The 23,742-nt window shown below is 43.4% G+C and overlaps 1 protein-coding gene across 6 annotated transcripts in view; it reads right to left on the bottom strand.

Moving 5' to 3' along the window:
• Steap2 (STEAP2 metalloreductase) overlaps nucleotides 1-19,871 on the bottom strand; it is a 29,938-nt gene extending 10,067 nt beyond the window's left edge. Inside the window, exons 1-6 of one of the 6 annotated variants that reach the window (XM_029477737.1) lie at nucleotides 19,221-19,531; nucleotides 9,581-9,605; nucleotides 8,486-8,611; nucleotides 7,727-8,248; nucleotides 2,331-2,858; nucleotides 842-1,006 (exon numbers count right to left, since the gene is read on the bottom strand). In XM_029477737.1, coding sequence (XP_029333597.1) covers nucleotides 842-1,006; nucleotides 2,331-2,858; nucleotides 7,727-8,215 — 1,182 coding nt within the window. In that variant the 5' untranslated portion in view covers nucleotides 8,216-8,248; nucleotides 8,486-8,611; nucleotides 9,581-9,605; nucleotides 19,221-19,531. Of the gene's footprint in view, nucleotides 1-841; nucleotides 1,007-2,330; nucleotides 2,859-7,726; nucleotides 8,249-8,485; nucleotides 8,612-9,580; nucleotides 9,606-14,475; nucleotides 14,509-18,868; nucleotides 19,534-19,639 lie in introns of those variants that run through there. The other 5 variants (XM_021162543.2, XM_021162544.2, XM_021162546.2 and 2 more) reach the window with 5 other exon arrangements.
• Nucleotides 19,872-23,742: the final 3,871 nt, after the last annotated feature.

Here is a 23,742-nt window from a genome sequence, read left to right on the forward strand (position 1 = left end):
TTTATTTTAACCCTAGCACTGGGGAGGCAAAGGCAAGAAGACCTTTCTGAGTTTCAATCCAGCCTGGTCTACAGAGCAAATTCCAGGAAATTCCAGGACAGCCAATACCACATAGATAAATTGTTGTAAAACCTTCTCACCCCACACAACAACAATCCAAAAATAAGCAAATAAAACAAACAACAACAAAGACAAAAAACTCAATAGGCAAGGGACAAAAAGTTAGTATACTCCCAAATGAGTCTACTATATACATCGTACATATTGTACTATACACTGTTTGGATCAGAAAGTACAGACTGTGGCCATGTAACTAGAATCCAAATTGTCTGGATGTGTGTGTGTGTGTGTATTTAAATATGTAAATTGTGTTATACAGATATTAATGGAGATGAATGTTTAGCTTTTTAAAGAACTCAAGCGTTCTTTGACTTTCTTTACAAACACTCTTGTGCATTAGTTTGTGATTGACACATTAAAGTCCATTAACAAGATTCACAAATCCAGTTGGTTGTCACGACCCATTAGCATACTTACCTAGCGTGACAGTGCTTATAACTGTGTGTGTGCATGTGTGTTCATTTGCCTAATAATGTATTGACTTTCAACATTAAATTTGACCTAAGCCCACTTCTCTCTTTATTCTTAACATGATAGACAATGTTATGTAATGATGTACTGGCCTTTCACTTACTAAACTGGCCTTCAGGTACATGTGTTATCTGAACTGGATGTACAAATTATGGCCTCCAAAGCACTCTTCTTAGGTGGTGCATATTAACCATTGAACTTAATGAAATTCTGTGTCCCGCAGTGCATTACCAAACAAGCCCCAGTATACCTGGATGAAACTGAACTCTCTCCAGTTCAAGGCGTTGCTCACTGACGGGATGGAAGTGACCGCCAGCAGGGACAGTAAGCCCAGGCTCATGATGCCAAAGGAGATGTACATCTCGATCCTCCAAACCTCCTCCTCGTTCCAAGCATTCTCAATATTGGCATGAACCTAACAAGAAAACACATACCAATTTCCGCTACTTGGGAGAATGTTAGCTGACTCTGCACAGCGTTTGCTCTCAGTCGAAGAAGAACCAGGCCATTTACGATCATCTTTAACGTTAATAGTGCTAGTTCAGCATAAAGAACCATTGTAGAGAATCCGTTCTTATTCCAGACATAGAGAAAAGGGGAAAGAGTGTTAAATCACAACAGGACTAAGATGCCCTCCTTTTCAAATATGTAAGGGGGCGGGGATGAGGTTAAGCCTACAACAGCTGGTTCACACTAAATCACTACTACAGTCCAAGACCAGGGGATGCCAGCTGACTGGTTCCCAAGTGACAGAAAAAGCATTTGTAGTCAGGCTCAGTTCTGAGGTGCTTTTACAGGTTGGTATACATGTGGCTGAATGTCTGGGGCATGCTCTACTAAGTTTAACGTAGAAGCCAGGTAGGGAGTTCAAAGTTACCTTCCTCATCACGCAATGTCAATGTCTCTTTCTTACCCTTCCTCAGGCAAGGATATGGAGTTGAATTATCTGTCCCTTGAATTACTCCACTACTAAGCCTTCCAAACCCCAGTTTCATTGATTTGCAGTATTTTTTCAAAAATCTTTTCCTTATGTTGCTAATACACATCAGTCAAGTATGACTTAACTGAATTTATGGCAATCTGCATAGTGAATACTTCTAGAATTACATAATTAGAACAATATAATTAGAGCATAAATGAAGAGTTGGTCTCCTTCAGTTGAAGGAGATTTTGATTTAAGTATGTATCTATAGATGTAAGAAAATACATTCTAAATACCATCTTAACTTTGTCGAATTTTATATAACAAAACATTCTTATTTTTAAAAAAGCCACCCCTACCAACATCCTGAAAGAGCCTTTGGGGCTTCTATGTTAAAAAAGCTCTAACCAAATACCTGTCCACTGGGGGAGGTGGTTTCTGTCTTTAATCGCAGCACTCTTAAGGCAGAGGTAGGCAGAGCTCAGTGGGTTTGAGGGAAGCTGGTTTATATAGAAAGTTCTAGGCCAGTGAAGGCTACATAGTGAGGCCTTGTCTCAAACCAAACCAAACCAAACAAAACAAAACACCCTCCCAAATATACTCCTCTCCAGTATCTACACAGCTATACTGAAGAGCAATATCCACCGATAAAGAGACCCTGTCTCAAAAAAACAGAAACACTTCCCTGCCCCCAAATACACCAAAGGGAAAATGCCATTTAAAAGTATATATAAAGTTACACTATCCTAACCCGGATTTTACAGCTCCTATGAAGGTATCACACTAGGGCCAGATAAGCCCCGAGCATGCGCAGTACCTGCTGATAAGCCATGTTGAGGAACAGGTATCTTTCCGACCTCCTCATTGGTAAGCAGAGGCTGTAGGCAACGTGGACAACTGCAAAGAAGAAGCTCAGCAATCCCAACTGTTTCCTGCACTGCAGCCAGGTATCCAGCCACGCGGGAAATCGGCGGTACTTAGTGCCAGAATAAAGCTGATACGCAGCTGCCAGGAGGCCAGCCAGGTACACCAGAGACAGCAGGGTGATGGCGACGATCGGCAAGGTTTTGTTCACAATCTCAATGGGAATCTTGTAAAAGTCACTCTGCTGGTTTCTGGCATATGGATGTATCACATCTCTGACAAAGGAATAAAGAAAGAAAAATGTGGCCAAGCTTATGGCTACTACCACTGGCCCCCTCCAGAGAGTAAACAGTCGCAGAGGCAAGTTTTCAATCTCCTTGGCTGACGACAAAGATCCCAAGTCAACGGGAATAAAATTCAGCTGACGGGCGAGCTCAATAACCTGTTGTCGAGCTTGGATATTGTTGCTGCATATATAAACCTGGAAGAAAAGCCAAAAAGGATGGTTACCACTGCTGTACATAAAAGTCCTATCCTCAGTCACAAGGTCGACTGAATCTGCGGGGCATTGCTTATTGACTTTGTATGATGTAAGTGAATGGAGAAATAAATAATTATCAACTGTAAATTACTAAACAGACCAAGTAAATAATACATGTATTATTATCAGTTTTAAAACAATATCCTTTTAAATTCATTTTTATTAGCTATTTTCTTCATTTACATTCCAAATGTTATTCCCTTTCTTAGTTTCTCCTCCAAAAACCTCCTATCCCATCCCCTCTCCCCCTGCTCACCAACCTACCCATTCCCGCTTCCCTGTCCTGGCATTCTCCTACACTGGGAAATTGAGCCTTCACAGGAACAAAGGCCTCTCCTCCTATCCTCTGCTACATATGCATGGAGCCATGTGTACTCTTTGGTTGGTGGTTTAGTCCCTGGGAGCTCTGGGGGTACTGGTTGGTTTATTGTTGTTCCTCCTATGGGGCTGCAAACCCCTTCAGCTCCTTGGGTCCTTTCTCTAACTCCTCCATTGGGGACCCTGTACTCAGTCCAATGGTTGGCTGTGAGCATCCACCTCTGTATTTGTTAGGCACTGGCAGAGCCTCTCAGGAGACAGCTATATCAGGCTCCTGTCAGGAAGCACTTGTTGGCATCCACAATAGTGTCTGGGTTTGTTAACTGTATATAGGATGGATCCCCAGGTGAGGCAGTCTCTGGATGGCTTTTCCTTCAGTCTCTGCTCCACACTTTGTCTCTGTAACTCCTCCCATGGGTATTGTGTTCCCCCTTCTAAGAAGGAATGAAGTATCCACACTTTGGTCTTCCTTCATCTTGAGCTTCATGTGGTCTGTGAATTGTATCTTGGGTATTCCGAGCTTTTGGGCTAATACCCACTTACCAGTGAGTGCAGACCATGTGTGTTCTTTTGTGATTGGGTTACCTCACTCAGAATGATATTTTGTAGTCCCAACCATCTGCATAAGAATTTCATAAATTCACTGTTTTAATAGCTGAGTAGTACTCCATTGTGTAAATGTACCCCATTTTCGGTATCCATTCCTCTGTTGAAGGACATCTGGGTTGGTTCCAGCTTCTGGTTATTATAAATAAGGCTGCTATGGACATAGTGGAGCATGTGTCCTTATTACATGTTAGAGCATCTTATGGGTATATTCCCAGGAGTGGTATAGTTGGGTCCTCAAGTAGTACTATGTCCAATTTTCTGAGGGACTGCCAAGCTGATTTCCAGAGTGGTTGTACCAGATTAAGTGTCACATTATGGTTAAATTTATTAGTATCGTAAAAGACTTAAAATTCTACAATAAAAATTTAGAAAGTCTTTGCCACCTATGATGAAAATAAAGTACAGAGAATCTAGCTGTAACCTGGAAGACTCTGAGAGGTCCTTGTGGCAGGGAGGCTGCTGGAAAAGGAGGTACACTTGCTCTTCTAGGGCACAAGGGTCAGCAGCAGCAGCAGCAGCAAGGGAAGGCACATCCTTCCCCAGAGGTCTCCCTGGCCATCTCCTTTCAACCCACATTTTTTCTTTCCTTCTTTCTCTTTTTAGTTAAATTATTTGCATTCCAATGTAGCCCCCTTCTGGTCCCCCTCCCGGAGTTCTTCACCCCATCTCCCCACTCCTTTGCCTCTGAGAAGGTACTCTGCTTCCACCTTCCCACCACCTTACCTCCCCCCCCCAACATCCCCCTTTCCTGGGGCATCAAGTCTCTACAGGATTAGGCACATCCTCTCCCACTGAGTCCAGACAAGGCCGCCCTCTACTACATATGGGCCGGGGGCCATGGACCAGCCCATCTATATGCTCTTTGGTTGATGGCTTAGTCTATGGGAGTTCCCAGGGGACCTGGTTAGTTGATACTGTTGTTCTTCCTACGGAGTTGCCATCCCCCAACCCAGCTTTCTTAGGGTGAGGCTGGATCCCCTTGCTTCCTTCTCTGGACATCTTTTAAGTCTAGGAATGTAGAGATTCTGCCTAGCAGAATGGTGGAAAACCCTTTGCTCCTTATCCAGCAAGAGTGCAGATGAACAGCCTCTAGGCAGTGACCTTTGCAAGTAAAATGTGCAAATTGTGTCACGATGCCAAGCTCCCTGTAAATCTTAGGGCCAGAGGCCAAGTCATTAAGTATCTGTAAAACACTTCTACAATTCCAGGTACACTATTTCATTAGTGAACACAGAACATTTCCTCATTATTTTTGATAATTATATTTCTCACAAGTAAAACAATGATTTTTATAGGCTTAATAAACACAATGGGAACTGCCATTTCTAAGACTAAGCATAGTATCTCTACAGGAACTCTAATGATGTGATAGGTAGGGCGAGGAATCTCAAAACCTCGCTGATACTGTAACATAGTTGAACATTCAGTGAGGATCGGTTGAACCCCAAGTTCAAGGCTGGAGTGAGCTACTGCTGTAGACAGGTAGACGATCTCCTTCATGTAAAAAACATATTGGTATAAAGTTTCTAGTAATATATTAGAAAAACAAATTTCCAAATATATCCCTGAAGACATGTGTACCCAGACTCTGAAAGAGACCACACTGACGTATTTGCATGCTCTACCGATTCACACAAAGGTGACAATACAGAACTCAGCTTTCAGGTTTTAAATCTCAGCTGATGGTAGCCTGATGAAAGATGAACAAACACGTATTTCTAAAATGGGGATTCTTTTATAACAAAGAAATAAAGGAAGCATTCACCTTGATTTATTGCAGATGTGGAATGGTGGAGCAAACCCTGGTTTCTTATTTGGAGAAAAGTCTATAAATGAGGACATATTTTAATAATCTAGATCTACAAGTGAGACATGCACAGCTAAGGGCACAGGCATTGTGAAGTGCCAATTACATGGCTCTTGTGATGTAGCTCATTCTGAATTTGAATTTAATCACTGTTCCACAAGGGTTTTTTTTTCATTCTGTTAAAAATTAAAATGACCATGAATATGAGCAAGTAATTATGTTAACTTTGTCTGATAGGCTCTGGTTTGAATTTGCCAAACATTACAGGATATGTTTTAAAAAAAAAGAAAAGAAATGAAATGACAGTCTCTAGAAGGTAGAGTCTGGCTTGTGTTCGAGCACTTGCTTAGCCCTAGCTTGCTGGGTCTGATCAGCAAAACCTTGGAGGAATCACGGACTGTTTCAAATACTTGATCCAGGGATGATAGCTTATGCCTATAACCCCAGTGTTTTGGTGGCTGAGGGATGAGACTGCAACAGTTTAAGGCCAGCGTGGACAATTCTCAAAACACTGGAAGCAAGGAGGCAAGGAGAAACAGAGAGGCTTGATGGATAGTCAGTGTGATGGCTGATCTTGTCAACGTGACTGAATCTGAAGTCACCTAAGGGAAGAAGAGGCACGTGTGTCTCCAGTGTGTCTGAGAGGCACAGATTCCAGCAAAGAATAAACGGAGAGGAAAGACTCCCCATGAAGCCAGGCACACCATCCCAGGGGCTGGGGTCCTGGACTGAATAAATGAAGAGAACGGAGAAAGGTAGCAGAAGGGTGGCTTTGCCCTTTCTGTTTTCTTCCCTCTATGACATGAATGGCAACACTCTGCCATTCTCCCACACCATGATGGACTGAACCCTTTGAAGCGGTGGGCAAAGTATATCCATCTCCCTTGAAGCATTTGAGTCTCAGTGATAGAAAGTACTCAATATAGACTTCATGACCACAATACATTTACTGTGTAATGGATGCAATTGTCTGTTTAAAAGGTTTATTGTATGTGGTTTGTGTACACGAGTCAGGTGCCCTCAGAGGCCTGGAGTTGGAGTTACAGGTGGTTGTAAGCTACCCAGTGTGGGTGCTGAGAACCAAACTCCTGTCTTATGTAAGAACAGTATGTACTCTTAAGTGCTGAGCCATTTCTCCAGCCCCACAATTAACTGTCTCTATGAACAAAAATGAGAAGGTCCTTTTACTGCAACCCTGAGATTGAATACCTAAGTGCACCTCCAGAGGACTTCTAAAGTGCCTTACCCATGTGTTTTCTTATAGATGCTCTTATCCCAGAAGCATTAACAGAGCCTGCTGTCTGCGTCATTCACAAACTGAACTAGACTTGGATGCTGAGAGTGAAGCTGAGAAATCCACTCTACCTCTGCCCTCCTTCCCCAAAGCTTAAAGTCTAGCTCAACAGACTTTACACTTGATATGCTATAAAATCTTAATCCGTGGGCTGGTGAGATGGCTCAGTGGGTAAGAGCACCCGACTGCTCTTCCGAAGGTCCAGAGTTCAAATCCCAGCAACCACATGGTGGCTCACAACCATCCGTAACAAGATCTGGCGCCCTCTTCTGGAGTGTCTGAAGACAGCTACAGTGTACTTACATATAATAAATAAATAAATCTTTAAAAAAAAAAAATCTTAATCCGTGAAAAATACAAAGGCTATTCTCGAAGGTTCCTAAGGGTTATATGAAGTCCTTTCCCCTTCAGAGATAGAATGCAGTTTTACCAAGTATCCACAAAAAGGCAGGGAGGGAGAGGAAGAAAGGAAGGGCAGAAGGGGGTAGTGCGTAATAAAAACACTTGCTATAGTCTTTAGAAATTCTGGAGGATTAATGTAATGCATCAGAGGACACATTAGCTAAATCACCCTTTCTTTAATTAACTAGCTATTACAGAAAAATCGATGTCATTTTATCAAATTATCTGCATCATTTTTGTGAAGAGAGGTACGCATTTACAAGGTTAGAATGTAGTCCTCATGTGATCTCTCATAGTTTTCAAACCATCACTAAAATGCCTTAGAACTTGATTTACTTGACTATAAAATACCAAATAATAAAATCAAAGGCTTCATACCTGGCGGCTGGCATCCTTGGGACCTAGCTGAAGTGCCCAAGCTGAGATCACATTAAACCCTTTGACAATCAAGGAATCCGGGAATAACGAAGCCAGGTACTCTGCATTGGATTCTGGGTACTGGTTTACTCTCATGTTGTTGCTCACATCAATGAGGATTTTGCCCACAAGCAGATGTCTCAGGTCCCACAAGGAGGTGTAATGTTCTCTATGGATAGCCACGAATATTATATTTGTTTTTGTTAAAGCATCTTCATGGTGGGTGACGTCTACCACGTGAGGAAAAAATTCTGATGCAAACTTGGGATTTCTGCTTCCTATGACCACGTGGTAGCCACATCTAATAAGCCGAATGGTCAGAGACTTGGCAAAATCCCCACTTCCTATCACCCCCACGGTGACCTGCCTTGCATCTTTGATACCATTTATGCCATTAGGCAAAAACGTCTCCAGGCTCTTAGGGCTTCCCATCATAGAGATGGATTCCATGGTAGAGACTCTTCTAAGAGCACCAGGAATGACCTAGAAGAGAGAGAAAAATTTTTTTTCATCAAAAAGTAAAAAACAAAAACAAAAAACAAACAAACAAAACCCCACTTCTAGACACTGTAATTATGTTCTACATCTCTAAAGACAAAATATTTCGACATGCTATGTAGCCCGAACATAGCAAGCACAATTTGTATGCTAGAGCAGATCTCAGAAATAGAACAATAAACAGAAAGGTGATCGGTCAGCTAAATGGGGACATACAAATACCTGGGGGATCGTAAGATGTAGCTTCTCACACAGAGGGCCCGCAGGGAGGCTCTGGAGGCTGCATTTCTATAAGAGCACGGCAGATGCTGCTGGACAGTGGAATTGCCTATGTGTAGCGAGGAAGGCCTAGGGCAAAGAAGGAATTTCACTCAGAATGTTTGTCAAAATCAGCTCTAGCAAGCATGCGATCAACACATCAGGTGGCAAATCAGAAATGACATCAGAAGCAGAGAAAAGGACCTTGATCCCCAGAGAGGGGGGTAGAAGGAGGGAGAGAGGGAGAGGGGGAGAGGGGAGAGAGAGAGAAAAGAAAACCCATAAAAACAAATTTCCATGCAATACAACCCAAACTAGACAATCATCTGGGGGTATAGTCTGTGAGCTATCTCATATATACCTGATTAACTACAGATTTTAAAGGAGGCTAAGATAAAACAGCCAACAATAAAATTAATGCCATTATTTAAACAATATTAAAGAAAAGCAGGCATCAAAATCTAGTAAGAGCCAGGCATGGTGGCACAAACTTTTAATGCCAGCACTCAGGAGGCAGAGGCAGGTAGATCTACAAGAGTATGAGGCCAGTCAGGTCTATGTGGTGAGTTTCAAAGCCATTCAGGGTTACACAGACCCTGTGTCATAAAATAATATAAAATAAAATAAAATAAAATAAAAAGAGAAAAACAACAGCTTAGTACAGAGTCAGCTGACCACCACAGACAGTTTATCATTCTCCCTGTATCCCATAACATAGGTCCTCTATTTAAAATGATGGCAATCTCTGGCTATTTCACTGATTTTCAGCATTACTTAGTGATCTTAATGTCTAATTTAGATTCCGTGAAGGGAGAAAATGCACCACCTTTACACCTATTACACGCCTGTTTCACGCCTTTCAAGTCAGGAAGTGTAATTATCCACTCTCTCCGTGCAGTTCTGGGCTCTCAGGTAGTCCTTGGCAACCTGTTCCTGCAAAGCCAACCTCACAGTGCACATCGCATCAGTGTAGTGCTGACTACCCTGGAAATCTGCAGTTAAAGGCACCGAATGAAACCAACACTCATTCCATCTCCAAATGAAGGGTGGTCAACTTACCGTCTCCTTCTCTTATTCACATCACCTAGGGAGGAAAAGTGCTACTGGATTCACTCAGAAAAGCCAGAGATCCCCACCAGTACTGAGCTATTCAGTGTATACTACAGCATCTCTCATGGAAGAACTACAAAACATTCAATCTAATAATCATGATAATAAGGCCTTTTCCAACTAAAACCATGAAAAGTTAATAACTTATCTGCCTCTTAAAAAAAAAAGTTTAGACCGTTCTAAACCAGAGTGTGGAGAAGTATATAAATACCTTAGAACATGAAAATGTCACCTCTCAGTAAGCCACAACTTTTATATCTATTAATGGGTAACACTTGTATAAACATGCTTGGACCTTAATCACATAGTATTCCTAATGGCAAGTTCTAACTGGACCCTAACAGTGTGGTGTGGCTAGGAATAAAAATTAGCCTAATAAATGAGACTGTTTCACTGTAGTGTCTCTCTCTCTCTCTCTCTCTCTCTCTCTCTCTCTCTCTCACACACACACTCTGTGTGTGTGTGTGTGTGTGTGTGTGTGTGTATAAGAGAGAGACAGACAGATAGGCAAACAGACACAGAGACAGAGATGCGCACGCTCAGAGAGATATTTTTTCTTTTAATTGGATATTTTCTTTATTTACATTTTTAATTGTTAACCCCTTTCCTGGTTTCCCCTCTGAAAAACACCCTCCCCCTATCCCCTGCCCCTGCTCACCAACCCACCCACTCCCACTTCCTGGCCCTGGCATTCCCCTACACTGAGTCATAGAGCCTTCACAGGACAAAGGGCCTCTCCCCCCATTGATGTCTGACTAGGCCATCTTCTGCTGCATATGCAGCTGAAGCCATGAGTCCACCATGTGTGCTCTTTGGTTGGTGGTTTAGTCCCTGGGAGCTCTGGGGTACTGGTTGGTTCATAGTGTTTTTCCTCCTATGGGGCTGCAAACCCCTTCAGCAACTTGGGTCCTTTCTCTAGCTCCTTCATTGGGAACCCTGTGCTCAGTCCCATGGATGACTGTGAGCATCCACTTCTGTATTTGTCAGGTACTGGCATTGCCTCATAGGAGACAGCTATATCAGACTCCTGTCAGCAAGCTCTTGTTGGCATCCACAACAGTGTCTGGGTTTGGTGACTGTATATGGGATGGATCCCCAGGTGAGTCAGTCTCTGGATGGTCATTTCTTCAGTCTCTACACCACACTTTGTTTCTGTAACTCTTTCCATTGGTGTTTTGTTCCCCCTTTCTAAGATTGATTGAAGTATCAGAGAGATTTTAATTTTATTACCTAGTGTGTGTGTGTGTGTGTTGGTCTAGCCGCACATCTGTGGTGATCAGGGATGACTTTGTGGAGATTGAAGTTTTTTCTTTATACTGTTTGCTTAGGGGATCAAACTCAGGTCACTAGAGTCACACAGCAAGCACTTAACCAAGACCCTGGCTTGCCAGCCCCAAGGACCTTCCATGGATTTAAGATATGAAACATTTATTGCTGAAACCATACACCATACTTTTGTGTATAATCTCATAGCTCATACAGTATTTTTACTCAGAGTATTATCTTAAATCCTCAGGTGGGTGAGCAATATATATTATTCCTTTTCTGAGACTCTGTGGCCACCTTGAAGGCATATTTGGCTTTTAGAGAGAAGAGAAGAAAAGAAAAAGGGCCAAAGAGTGTGCTTATATCCCACTGGGCTCAGCCACATTTGGACTCAACCCATCTCCCACAATGGATAATATCTGATGCTGAGGCAGCATCAACTTCATTCATAAGTTGTTTATCCTGTACTCTGAGTCTTTCCCTGACTGTCTTACAAGTGGATACATGAGCTATTGATGACATTTTCACATTTATTCAGTTAGGCCAAAAAAGACACAAAAAAATTACAGGATTTACACATTTCAGTTGACAAGGGATGATGCAGTTATAGTCTCAAGGTAGCTCTGCTCTGTAGTGGCTCACTGTGAGTGTATCCGGCCACTGTGTGCTCTGTGCACAGAGATAAAAAGCAAGGGAAGGCACCATGCTTACACAGGAGAAAATCACTCATTGGGGAGTGGCTGGATGTACTTATAATAAAAACCTAAAGTGCATGGTCAGAATATACTGTAGAAAGCCAGGAGAGAGCATTGCATGATGCATGTTCCCTTACTTCAATTGGATAGCCTCTGTTTCTCTGTCTCTCGTTCTGCTGCATCTCTCTCTCTCTCTCTCTCTCTCTCTCTCTCTCTCTCTCTCTGTGTGTGTGTGTGTGTGTGTGTGCATGTGCTGTTTTTGTATATGTTTTTCAGTTTTTAAAAAAGGTTTATTTTATATATATGGGTGTTTTGTCTGCATGTAAGTCTATACACCAGAAGGCATTGACTCCCATGGGACTAGAGTTTTATCTGGTTGTAAGCCACGATGTGTATGTTGGAATTGAACCCAGGACCTGTGGAAGAACAGCCAGTGCTCTTGATGCCTGAGCCATCTCTCCAGGCCCTGTGTGTCATATGTGGGAAAGATAATAAATTTGTATTTACCAACAACTCCCAATTCACGTGCGGCTTCTGCACCATGTTGATGAATGTGCCACAAGTGCAATCTAGTTGAAACCAGGGATGTCTCAGCATGAATATGGCTTCCCATGGTCTCAGGTGTGCTAACTTCTATGTCTCGTTCCTACTTTTATATAACCAATGTTCTTTGTTCAGGAAAGGGTAGTGATAACAGTTGTCTCTGTTGGCAATCTTAAGCAGCCCTTGTCTCTGATTGGTTTGTAAAACTGCCAAGCTTTAGGGCTATAATTTCTATAGCCAGTAGGAGGCTCCAAGTAGAAGAGCCCCAGTAGCTGTTAGGAGGAAAGGCCTTTCCTTAGACCCTGGAGTCAGCGCCCCCCTCCCAGCCCCCACCCCTAATCCACAGTTAACTGCTTAGTCATACTCCAAAGCCAGGAGGCACATTCCAGAAACGGAATGCCAGATATCTTAACCTCTCTAACTCTAGAGGATGACTTTAAACATTACAACTTTTGGCTTGTGCTAAGACAGTCCCTAAATCTTCTTGACATTTAAATAAACAAGTAAAACCCAACTGCTCATGTAGGGCAAGAACAGATTTCTATGGGTATACGTGTTTTGTTTTGTTTAGAGATTTTGAAAACTTTTAAACTCTTCAGAAAACCCCAAAGGCAAGGCATGTGTGATTTCCTAACACAGTGGAGTTACTCTGGGGCTGTTTGAGATTTCCAATGTATTTCTTAGGTTCAATATGTATTCAATAACTAACTGCGATGGAGATATGATCAACACACATTCTTCGATACTGAGTCACTAAAACAACATTTTATGCTCAGTGTATTGCAGTTACTAATACAGAAGCTGGGCACAGAGGCAAACGACAGTGACTCCACCACTTGGCAGGTGGAGTCAGGAAGATCTAAGGCCAGGGATGGAGGACAACATTAAACTCCAGAAGGAGAAACAGGCTCATCTCTGTGAATTCAAGAATTCAAGGCTGGCCTGGGTTCATGAGACCCTGTTCAAATGGGGGATGGGGTGGGGGTAGGGGTAGGGGTGGGGGAGAGAGGTGGGGGCAAAGAAATAGTTCAGTTATTTTTAGGAACATTTTCAACTAAAAAGATGTAAAAAAAATTTTTGATTGAATCTAATAATCCCAGAAAGTTAGTTAAAATATTTTTCTCAAAGATTTCAGATACTAATTTTAGCTGTGTGCATATGTGTGAGCGAGCACCTGTGGGTATGTGCCTGTGCGTGTGGAGGTCAGAGGTCAACATGGAGTACCTATTTCAATCAGTTTCCACTTCAATTTTTGAGGTGGGGGTCTCGTAGCCCCATCCCCCTGTCTCAGCCTATGCAGTGCTGGGATTATAGGCTCTATACAAAGGTTCTGGGGACAAAACGGAGGGCCTCATCAAGCTCTTTATCACCTCAGCCATCTACTCCGTCCTTAGATACTTTTCAATAAGGCGAAACATCTCCCTCGTGTTTCCTCAACTAAGAGCCTCAGGTATTCTCGGCGGGTGATATCAGTTTGGGCATCCGTCCAACACTGAACACAGGACTCATCAATCCCCATGACTTTCCAAACAAGCATTCAACCAGGCGCTGACTCTCCAATGATACAAAACAGGCACGCACCGACTTCCTGGTTATCCAGTCAATCAAATTATGAATGACGAAACATACACAGAACTTTAAAAAATTCAACTTGACTGAGGTGTGATTTACACAAACACTTTCTCCATTTTAAATAGACAAATGAGTAGCTTTCTGTAAAGGCACCACGTTACAAAGCTAACGCCACTCACTCAATGTAAGAAAACTGTCTAATTGCAAACTCTCCCTTTTTAAAAAGGTCCTGCATCCCTCAATGCCTGAAAAAAGCCACCAATGAGTTAATATAACCTTTCTTTCTGCATGTCTGTCTGAGCTTGGTTGCGCAATAGATCTGCGGCAGGGAGGTCCCCACTGGTGGCTAGAAAGTCTCAAAACTGCCTCAAGGCAGTCATTTTCAACGGTAGCGCCACTGAATGACCTGGAGAGATTTAAAAGTAACGATCCCTGGTCACCTGTTCCTCCATTCTGATTTTATCAGCCAAGGGTTCAGTGTGGGTATCAGAAATTTTATAGGAGATCATGAGGTTCGAAGAATAGGTAGACAAGTCCAAAAACACTTCTGAAAGGTCAGGATTCATTTAATATTTATTTTGCGGTTCAGAGACTGCAGATTTAGCTGATTCTTATTTATGTCTATTTTCACATTGTTCTTCCCAGCAGTGAAAAATAACTACCCAGAGGACAACCGCTGCCCTTAGTGACTGAAGGTGAAGCGCGCGTGCGTGCATGCAAGTCCATTCCCCTCCCTGACTCAGAAGCAGTGTCAGAAAGCCCACTTACTGATCTGCAACATCCTTCCTTCACTTTTCTGGGAAAAGCGATGCCATTCCTTAAAATGTGTCATCACACCACACAGGAGGACACTGAGTTCCTGTTTCATAACACTCAAAATTCCAAGTGTGCTGGCGATAGTAACCCTTCGCTCTCCCAGGACAGGGTGCCGTTTTCCTCCGTTCTACTGGCTCCAAAGTCTCTTGTCTGAGCAAACCCAGTCTGTAATTGGAGATCCTGGCAAGCTTTAATCGCAAATGTGAGCGCCAGGGCTGGGATTCTCCTGGAATATAACATGAGATTATCGAGAGCTGGGGTGACTCTGACTTCTGTCTTACTTACAAGCTCCAGATGATGGCCAAAGTGCTAGTCCAAGGGCCACTTTAGCTAAAACATTCTTGATCTTCTCTAAGTTTTTATTTAATATAAAATATTAATTAATATATGTAATATAGATTAAGTAATGGATAAAATTATTCCATTTATGGCGAGTTTTATTATTTTTGTGCTGCTGAGGTAAATGGACTAGTGTAAGCTTCCGAAACCATCTTGATTGTCAGCCTGCCTCTGCCTGATTCCTATGATCGTCTCCAAATGCTAAAATTTTCTTCCTTTGAAGTCTTGAAGCAGCATAAGATATTACATTATCACCTCAGATTTAACACCAAGCACAGGAGTTCCCGTTAAAAGTATATTTTAAGTAGCATACAGGCTCCTTGAGATTCAAGGTCCCTATGGGTATTTAACTTGACCTATGGCAGTTAATATTTGACGAAGAATATTGACACTATACAACAATGCAATTACTGTAAGCTGCACAGCCCTTGTGTTAGCTTGACTATGGATAACCCCCAAAGGCTCATATAGGTGTAGCCTTGTTGAGGAAGTGTGTCACTAGGCATGGGCTTTGAGGTTTCAAAAGCCCATGCCAGGCCCAGTCTCTCTGTGCCTAAATATCAGGATGTAGAACTCTCAGCTCCTTCTCCAGCACCATATCTGCCTGTGTGTCACAATGCTTCCTGCCATGATAATAACGGACAAAGCTCTGAAACTGTAAGCAAGCCCCCAATTAAATGCTTTCTTTCTTTAAGAGTTGCCTTGGCCACGATGTCTCCTCACAGCAATAGAGCAGTGACTAAGAGCCCCTAAGTTTTTTTTTTTTTTTTTTTTTTTTCAGTTTAGGATTCCTTGACATTCCTCTAGCACATTGGCAGAAGTTGGGCTAAATTGATTTTGGAAAAAAAAAGAAAAAAAAAAAAAACAGAGCCTAATTTATATTGCATGGAAACATCTAGGACATCAGTTGTTGGATGATCGCAATTCAGAAAAGAGCTATCCTCAGAGATTCTCATGACTTTCCCAATCTGATGACTGCTATCAAGCAAATCAAATCCTGCAGAGCCATGAGGCAGGTACAGCTCATATCCAAACCTCCTTAACTTACTCTGAAACTCTAACAACCTGTCCCCGTAACCTCTCTGCTCTCCACTGACTTCTCGATTATCCCTTTTCACTGGAGATGTTGTTCTTTGTCCCTCAGCAGGTGTCAACAATCTCAAGACTTCACCATTCCAGGAGATAAACCTTTTTTTGGAGCCAGGGTTTCCCTGTGTAGCCTTGGCTGTCCTGGAACTTGCTCTGTAGACCTGGGCAGTCTCAAACTCAGAGATCTGACTGCCTCTGCCTCCCACGTGCTGGGATTACAGGTACCACTTCTGCCTGGTAGAGCTAAGCATCTTAACCTCAGGGTCTCTTGTTTTCATGACTTGTTCGTCAAAAGCAACGAGTCTCTGCCTCCCAGTCATTCACTTTCTGGGCGCATCCAGTACCTTCCTGATAACCTCAGCTTAAACCTTCACAGTGATGCCTAAGAGGCAAAACAACTTTTGTTTATGGATCTCTCATTCCATTCCTGGATTCTCTTTAAACCCAGCCTGTGGACACTGAGAGTAATTTCATTGAAAAGATTCTTACTTGCCACCACATACACTTAGTAAAACTCTAGAAGAACCCAGCTACCCATTTTCTCTGTATCTCCACTCAGCTCTCTGCAGAATGCTAATGAAAAACCAGACAAACATGTTTACTAATCTCATACATCCACGATAGCCACCTTCACCCATCAAAAGCCACCCATCTTCCCACTCTCCCCTGGAGACCATCCTTTCTGCCTTCTAAGGGCACTGGATTATAGCCGTTCTCATGGCATCTCAAACTTAACAGGTTCAAAACTCAACTCTACCTGCAGTATTCCAGATTCACCACTTCCTATCGGGTGCTCAAGTGATGACTCTGCAGTGGGGATTCAATCTCTATGCTTTGTTTGCCCTCATCAGGAAACCCCTGTTCTTAAAAATATTTCTTGGTCTCATAGTGTCTCGTAGCTCTCGCTGGTCTGGAACTTGCTATGTAGACCAGGCTGGCCTTGCCTCATAGAGATCTGCCTGCCTCTGCTGAGATCAAAGGTGGGCGCCATCAAACTCAGCCCTTTAAAGGACCTCTTATGCCTTCTCTGAGGACACCAACACACCCAACTAGCCCAGGTGCGTTTATCTGTTCTTACATCAAACCTTCACCCCCAGCCCTCCCCCTCCCCAACTTTGAGATGAGGTCCCCTGTGCTGTTGAGGCTGGTCTCAAACTCCTGGGCTCAAATGCCCCTGCCTCAGGACCTGGCACCTGAAGGGCAATATCGTCATGCCTTGCTTGCCAGTATCTTATCTTTACCTTTCAGTCTCTCTTCACTTTTTACCTACACCCACTCTCTACATAAGAGCTGTGGTCCCCTTAAAACACAAATGGCATAAAATATTTCTCTTCCTTAAAAGTCAACGGCTTCTTCTCATACCTGACTGTGACCCAAAAGGCCCCAAATACAACAGCTTCTGCTCACCTCTCCAGCCTTCTCCTTATGGCCCCATATTTCCTACTGCCCAGCCCCAGGATTCTTTTCAAGAAGTGGAAAAAGCAGATCTCTTTTCCATCCGACTCTGCCTCCTACAGATGTGATTGATTCCAGCCTACCCACCAAGCATCTCCCAGCCCCTGTTAAGTTCCCGGGGAGCTGTTTTAAAGAATTGCTTGTTTGCTCTTGGACTGTTTACTTAAAATCCTCAACACACACACACACACACACTCCTATCCACTCTGCCTGGCACATACCAACTATGTATGCAATGAATGTTCTTTGTCACTAAATGCATTTTTATAAACACCAAGGCCAAAGAAAATGTAGTGAGGCTCTAGGCCAGATCTCTCTTTCCCATGGTTAAGATCCGTGGGCCCAAAAGGCCTCAGAGGATTGAAGTGGTGTGTCAATGTTATGCCTATGTCAATGTCTTGGTTACCTCAGAGTCATAGTTACAGGCGGAGCAGAGAGTAACTGCACCTCCAGATATTCTGCCTGCATCTTTTCTCACAGGCCTAGCCTTCTGAGCTTTCGTTGCATCTTTACCCTTCTCTTTTTTCTGTATCATGTGTAATCATTTTAAAATTCTGCCTTTATCTGTGCTCTGTTCCAGTGTTAAAGTACAATTATGCTCATTCAATAGAAGTACATTTTCCATGGTACCAGTACAATAAAAGTGATTTAGATGAAGCTCCTGATTCCCATCTTTCACAATTAGCTAACTTATCACTGTTGAAACTGTCCCCCAGCCCCACCCCACCCCAGCCCCACCCAGACTAACTGAGAGGCAGAAACCGCAGTGAATGCCACCATCTCACGAGCATCTCCAGGCAGCCTGATAGCTGCCCCGGTGCAGCTAAATACTCTGGATTTCCTATCTTATGTTTCCAAATAGGTTATCTTGAGGATGCGGGGGTGGGGGTGGGGTGGGGGGGTGGAGGTGGGGGTGAGCATAGTGTCAAAGAAAACATCAACTAAATAAATAAGTAATAAAAAAAACTATTAAAAGGGTGGTGGTGGGGTAGACTAGAGAGAAGAAGGTTGCAAGCAGTGGGGTGGTTAACTGGGGCTTTAGGTAATCAAGTACTGAGGGTTGAAGTGGGGGCAGGAGTCTGAATTTTATTTCACCTACAGTGATGGGCGATAATTAAATGTGGGCCAGAATAAGTTTTTCTACTTAAAAACAAACAAACAAACAATCTGCCTGAAGAGTAAACACTGACACCAATCCTGCTCCACAGGATAGTGAAGATAATAAATGGAATTCTCCCCGACCACAGGAAAAATAAAATCTCTTTATCTCCCTATGTTATTTTCAGAACAAGATTTTTAGGGCATAATTTTCAACAAGTTTCAGCTGAGGCTGAACACGGGACGCAGAGGTAATTAAGGACACTGAAAGACCAGACCAATTACTTCTAAACGCAAAATGGCCTGAGCACACCCGGATTACATGACCGGGTTTATAAGCAAAGCCACTGCGGGCATTATTTACCTGTTTGGCAAGCAGTGCTGTACGACAGTGAAAAGTGCCGCATCAATCCAAAGTGGCTGGCAAAAGTAACCTGCGGGTCCTTTCCCTTTCGGGCACATCCGACCTGGGACAAGGTCTCTCCTGGCCTCCTTTCTGTTGGGCCCGGACCCGAGGACTTCCCAGAGCTCTGGGAAGACCGACGGGGATCAGGGGGCGGAATGCGTGCGACGGACGCCCTCCAGCACCCCTCCCACTCGCCACCTGGCCAGCTCCAAGCCCCCGGAATCCGGGAGGAAAGATGCGGCTCCCGCACAGCACCCGCTGCTCGGCGACCCCGGATCGGCCACCCTGGCGCTCTGGCCACCCGGCTCACCTCCACGCCCTCTTCTCCGAGCCACGCTCGCAGCGCAGCGCCGTGGCTCCCCCGCGCCGAGGGCCCGCCGAGCTCCCGGGCCTACGGAGTGCTCCTCCCGCCCAAGCTCCTCCGGCCCCCAGCCGGACCGCGCCGCGCCGGGGAGGTGGAGCAGGAGGAGGCGCGCGGAGGCAGGGCTGGCGGTGACGCGCAGGGGGGCGCGGGTCGGTCGGGGCAGAGTGCGTGGGGACCCACCCGGCCGCGGTCCCCACGCCTGCGCGCGATCTTGCGGAGACCCCCGTGGGAGCAGCCCTACGTGGATCCCGCCCGCGTTTACACTCCACTACCTCCGAGACGCTCGCCACGCCGCCCGGACTTGGCTTTGATTAGTGCCCTCCTCCCTGCCCACCCCCCTTCTCCCTACTCTGTTCCACACAAACCTCGAAGAAAGTGCGCGTTTTTTCTCCCTTTCGGCTGCATCATGTCCTTGAAAGGGAATGATCAGAAATGTCCTTCCACGAACCGCATTTTAAAACTCCCTGGGACTGGAGGCCCTTCTCAGCCGTGGGCTGTAGGGGTTAGTCTGTGGACTCTGACCTTTCCTGTCGCCTGTGCCCCCGAGCTCTGTGCGGACTGGAGGTGAAGCCGAGTCAGGAGACCAACGTGCCTGCGGAGAGCTGCCTACCTCCAGACTCTGCAGTGGCCTTGGAGCATCCAGGGTTCGCTGAGCTGTGTAAGGGCACCTTGCTTTCTGTAATTTTTTCCCCCCTGATTTTGGATTACCAAGAAGATAGGGATCTTTTATTTACCTTTTTAGTCAAAAGTGTCAGTGGAGATTTTTTGTTTTTAAAATACAAAACCAATTTGTTGAAAATTGTCCAATTTACTTCCCCCACCCCCAGATGTTAGTAAATTCTCATTTCAGCAAATTAGGTTTAAAAATTATCTTTCTTGGTGGTTTATTAACTAGACAAATCAGAACAAAAGCAGAAGAGGGTCTTGGATCGATCCCCCAGGGCACTGCACTTTCCCCTTTGAAAGGCACACACAGATTAACCTCTGCAAGCTCAACCTGGGAAACATTCTTTGTTTGATCCTTGTGGAAAGCATCTCTTCCCCACCCCCAAATACATACAGTTGCGGTTTAAAGTTTAGGCACAAACTCCGCTGTTAGTGATGTATTAGGGTGGAAGACTGACAACTGGGAAATACTTTCCATTTTGGTAACGGGGAGAAAAAAAAATCCTTACACTTTATATCAGTGTTTATTGTTTCACTTCAACTACTGTCAAATAGTGAAAACAGCAGGGTATTTCTAACACTTTTGGAGGACCAGTGGAGGAAACTGCTGTGTCCTTAGCATTTGGTGAGAAGATATAGCTTTCCAATCACATAAACAAAAGCATTACATAAGGTCTAGCAAAGGTTATCACGTTTTTATTCTCGGTAGTACAAAGCCATAAGTTATTACAGAAAACAGGTAAGTTGTACATTTAAAATATCTTTAAAAGCTGTTGAGACATGGACTCTGTTTATTTAAAAAAAAAAAAGTATGTGAAACCATTTGCCTCCCAAAAGAATGAATGAGTCAACAATTTCCAGAAAGAATATCTGTTTTTCATATGTGAACTGTTAAAATAAGCAAACATCCTCCATGGGTGGAAAATGCCAGGCTGGCCCAAAGTGCTCCAAAGATGGCTCCCGGTCCAGTTCATGAACCGGTGGCCATTTTTACCAGTGATTTCCAGTTACAGTTTCAAAGTATATAAAGTTGATTTCGCAAGCCTTTTTTCCAGGTCATGAAGCACTCTCTGAGAAGTGTCCTTGGTTCCCTGAAGTAATTTATTCCACTGAAGCACAGCAATAATTCATTAAATAAATCTCTCGTGGCCTAGAGGTGTTAACATAATTTCTCCTTTGAAGTTATTATACAGTTGGATAACTTTGAGATGATAGAGCCTAAAGGAACTTTAAGCACCTGGAGCTCTCTGGCAACTCATTCACCAAGAGCATGTTTGTTGAGTTCCTGCTTTGTGTCCTGGGTGTCAGGCACTCTTGAACAAAGCAGGAGACAGAGGGACTACAAGTCTTCCAAAATCTGTTGTTTGATGGGGGTCTTAGTTAGGATTTTACTGCTGTGAATAGACACCATGACTAAGGCAAGACTTACAAAGGACAACATTTAATTGGTGCTGGCTCAGCGGTTCAGTCCATTATCATCAAGGTGGGATCAGGGGAGCATCTAGGCAGGCATGGTGCAGGAGGAGCTGAGAGTTCTACATCTTCATTTGAAGGCTGCTGACAGAACACGAACTTCTAGGCAGCTAGGATGAGGGTCTGAAGCCCATGCCCACAGTGACACACCTACTCCAACAAGGCCACACCTCCCTGATAGAGCCACTCCCTAGGCCAAGCATTTACAAACCATCACAGTGGGTGAAGACATTTTATTAAATAGGTGCAAATAAAATGTGCACAAGGCCTGTTACATGTGTGCCATGTAAAGCTTGATAGAAAGAGTAGACTTTGAGTAAATCATAGGCAGTATCCTCACTCTAGAGAGCCATTGTGTACATTAACATCTCAAGGCTCTGTGACTACACAAAAGACATTCACTTAGCCCACACTGCTGATGATCAAAGATGATTTTTTGAAAGTACAGAGTCTTTGTGAACAGTGTATATTGATAGAATGACTTTTGTATGAAATTCTGTTTTTGTGAAATTAAACAATTCAGTAAACATAAAACTGAGTAACCTACCTACTTTTTACTTTTGAAAGCATATTTATATATTTCAAGATAACTGTTTGAAATAGATCAGTGATTTGAATGAGAATAGTCCCTCCTAGGCTCATAGATCTGAATGCTTGGTCATTAGGAAGTGGTACTACTTGGGAGGGATTAGGGGGTGTGGTCTTGGAGTGGGTGTGGCATTGTTGGAGGAAGTGTGTCACTGGAGGTGGGCTTTGGGGTTTAAATGATTAAACTAGGCCCTGTGTTCTCTGTGCTGCCTGCTGACTCAGATGTAGAACTCTCAGCTCTTCAACTCATGTTGGCCTTCATGACTCCATTTTTCCCACCATGTTCAGACCAAACCTCTGAACTGTCAGCAAGGCTCAGTTAAATGATTCCCTATATAACAGGTGCTGTGGTCAAGGTGTCTTTTCATACCAATAGAACAATTGAATAAGACAAAGACCGAATATAAAACACTTATAAAGCAATTAAACAATACAAATGTGCATCTGTACAAAACGTAGTTCATAGTTAACATTATTTCATGAACATCTTTTCATCAACATAATTCAGTCTCTGCCCACTTTAAGCCTGTCTCACAGTGTAGCCTTTGCTGTTCTGGGATGTGTTATGTAGACCAGGCTGGCTTTGAACTCTTCCAGAGTGCTGGGATCAAAGGCAAGTGCCACCACAGAGAGAGAGAAAATTATTAATGCTTATGTATTCCATAATATGATATATAGTAGTCTAACACAAAGCTTTAAGAAAATGAGTTTTCCAGCCAGGCTTCATGGAGGCACATGCCTTTATTCTCAGAACTTGGGAGACAGAGGCAGGCACACCTTTGTGAGTGCAAGGCCAGCCTGGTCTACATAGAGAGTTTTAGAACAGTACATAATGTACATAATGTGACACTTGTCTCAAAAAGAAAAAAAATCCAATTCCTTTTCTGTTATGAGTAATACTCTTTAACAGCTTTACATACCTTACTCTTTGGGATATTAAGTTAAAAGAATATTTCTTTAAGATATAGTCCAAAGTGTGAATTTATTAAAAATTACTTTTATGGGGATAGAGAGATGACTCAGCAGTTTAAAGCAATGACTGCTCACCCAGAGGACACAGGTTCAACATCCCAAAACCCATGTGATACCTTACAACTGTGAGCAGCTTCAGTTCCAGGGTATTTGGCACCCTCTTTTGGCCTCCTAGGTATGTATGAGGTACATATACATGCATGCAAGCAAAACACCGATACATACACATTAAAAATAGCAATATTCTTTAAAATTATTTTTCTGATAGTATCTTATTTATCTGTATGAAAATTTAAATTTTTATGGAAATATGAATATACGTTTGTCTCTCAAATTCAGCATCTAATCTGCAACAGATTTTATTATTTATATTGGTTTAAGTAGATTAGGAGCACACATGTTAGAATGTATGCAATTAAAAAAGCATGCGTGGGAAACAGCACAGGTACTCAGAAGAATTTGGTTGAGTGGTTTTGTCATTAATCTAACATTTCTCTCCTAATATGCTTCTCCTCTGTGGATTCTTTTCAATTAATTTTGTGGTAATAGAAAAATAAACAATGAGCTATAGCGATGTCTCTGCTGGAAGAGCAATTGATCCTCCTGAAAGGACGCAGATTAGGTTCCTGACACCCGCAGGTGGCTCTGAAAGACCCCCGTAGGGAGACCCTCACTCAAGTCTCGGGACCGCCGCGCACCCAGTAGGACACTGAGACCGGTTCTTGTGATCACACGAGGAAGTTTATTGAAAGCGAGACAGAACGAGACA

This window comes from Mus caroli, chromosome 5 (assembly GCF_900094665.2).
Source record: "Mus caroli chromosome 5, CAROLI_EIJ_v1.1, whole genome shotgun sequence".
Lineage (NCBI taxonomy): Eukaryota > Metazoa > Chordata > Mammalia > Rodentia > Muridae > Mus > Mus caroli.